General features: G+C 42.4%; 1 protein-coding gene across 1 annotated transcript in view; it reads right to left on the bottom strand.

Annotated features, from left to right (window-relative positions):
- The window catches only part of ift80 (intraflagellar transport 80 homolog (Chlamydomonas)), a 53,221-nt gene that overhangs the window by 41,078 nt on the left and 9,643 nt on the right, over nt 1-2,500 (bottom strand). The window contains exon 7 of the mRNA XM_079885694.1: nt 795-884. Coding sequence (XP_079741820.1) covers nt 795-884 — 90 coding nt within the window. The remainder of the gene's footprint in view (nt 1-794; nt 885-2,500) is intronic.

A 2,500-nucleotide genomic window follows, 5' to 3' on the forward strand; every position in this document is an offset into this window, starting at 1 on the left:
TCCTTTACACCAGTATAATTTTGTAGTCGATCTAAGAGTATTGTGTGATCTATAGTATCGAACGCAGCACTAAGATCAAGTAAAACTAGTATTGAGATACAGCCTTGGTCAGAAGCTAAAAGTAAATCATTTGTGATTTTAACGAGCGCAGTTTCAGTGCTATGATGCGGTCTGAATCCAGACTGAAACTTTTCATAGATGTCATTTTAGATAGATAGATAGACTTTCTTTAGATTTGACTAAAGATAGTCAAAGTCTATCTCTGTGAAACCGGCCCCTGGTGTTCGAGCCATCATTTACTGCCCAAAAAAAGCACGTCTTAAACCAGACGCTGATTTGTGCTGCTCTTGGTAGATTGTGTTGGTCATTATAGAAATGATCCGGCTGCGTGTGTGTGCTTTCATTTGTGTTATCAGTAGATCACGCGCCACACTCTTATATGAGCCTGCACTCTCTAGTGAATCTGGCCCTTGGAGTTATCACCATCTCTGAAGAGCCAGTCTGGCATTGATGTGAGTTGCATCACTGCCACGCTCTGCTACTTTGTTCTGTTTTACCAACGGATCATGGCCACTGAAACCGGAGGACAGCTGGAGCGTTTGTGTCAGGCTCGGACTGGAGTGTGAACACCCGTGATGACTGCTCTGCACTGGGCTCAATAATCTGCACTGCAGCTTTAACAGTCAGCATGTCACAGGAGCATCAGTGAACCCAGTGTGAAGCGGCCTTTACTGTCTTCACAGAAAGCAACACGACAACAGTTTAACTCGATGGCATTATCAACATGTGCTGACCTTATATTTGCAGTCTTCTCCTCCTGACAGTATGAGATCATTGACGGCACTCCAGTCCACCTTCAGAATGACTCCATCATGAGCTTTCCACTGCAGACACAGAGTGCTGTTTATTACACACAGACACACTGCATTCAGTGAATATGTTCAGTTATGTTGTCAGTTCATGCATTTGAGATTTGAGCTACAGGAATGATTGTGTGTCTTGAGAAGAGCTGTGCTTTTGAGTTTGACCAGAACACTCAGAAACACATGCACAGCAACAGCCTATGACTGTAATTATGCTCCAGTGGGCATTTATAAATGTATATGAATACACCAAAGTGGTCTCGATGACATTAAAGTGTTAGTTCACCCAAAAGTGTAAATTCTGTCATTAATTTCTCTCCCTCATGCCGTTCCAAACCCGTAAGACTTTCCTTCATCTTCAGAACACAAATGAAGATATTTTTAATGTAATCTGAGAGCTTTCTGTCCCTCCATTGACAGCCTATGTCCACTTTCCCAGAAAGGTCATAAAGACATCATTAAAGTAACCCATGTGACTCAGTTTTATAAAGCAGCGCGAGAGCTTTGGTTGTGCAAAAAACATAATTTACAAAATATCTATCTCCGACGCACGCTTGCACAACAACGCCTGCTCTCGCATCAACACGACATGCAACGCAAGCGTCGCGGTGCTCTCCTGAACGCGGGCTGGAGATTCATATCGTCATGAAAATATAAAGCCTCATTAAACTGAGGATAAACCACTGGAGTCACATGGATTAAAGTAATGATGTCTTTAGGCGTTAAAAGTAATTTTCCTTTTTGAGTGAACTAACCCTTAAGCATCATTTGACCATGGGAATGAGTTTGATTAAAACAGTGTGATAGCCATGTTGTGCCATACCACAGCTCCCATAATGCTGACTCTGTGATGATGATGATGATGATGATGATGATGATAATGATGATGATAATGATGATGAGTGTAATGGCCACTGCAGTACAGTGAATATTGTATGTATAAGCTATGTATGCACAGCCTGAACACATGTGCAAACATCCTAATCTAGATTCTGTTCTGTCTAGGAACACTGCACACACACACACACACACACACACACACACACTCTCTCTGTTTTGTTTCCAGAGATCTGAATGCGTGGTGTTGTGTGTTTTTGCTGAGTTAATGTGACCCGGCTGTGACCCCCACCCCTGGGTCTGAGGAGAGGAGGTCAAGGGTCGTGCACTATAACAAAAACACAGACATATCTCTAGCCATCCCATCCAACTCAATCATCACAGTTAGTCATGTGACATGACTACATCACCGTTTACCCAGCGAGCGCACAGCATTCCCCTAACGTAAGTATTGGGTTCATGTTTGGTTATGTATGGGAACTTAATTATGTCCTGTTTATGTTTTTACGAGCATAAAGTCCCGTTCCAAAGACATGGCAGGGAGTTTAAAATAACTGATAGATATACTAGTTCTGGGTCAAACACATGTCAGATTTCTTCACTGCTCTCTTCTCTCAGCGGTCTGTTGTGTTATTGAGGGGACAGTGTATTTACACACTCATCTCTACACAACTCTCACCAGCGTAATGTTCACTAACAGCACACCGTTGATCAGGTAAACTGAACTTCTTCTAAATGATTTGTGTGCAGCTCACAAGAACAACACAACAGAAAAATGGTTCCTCCCATTGCTTGAGTTA

Source organism: Squalius cephalus (assembly GCF_949319135.1).
Source record: "Squalius cephalus genome assembly, chromosome: 11".
Lineage (NCBI taxonomy): Eukaryota > Metazoa > Chordata > Actinopteri > Cypriniformes > Leuciscidae > Squalius > Squalius cephalus.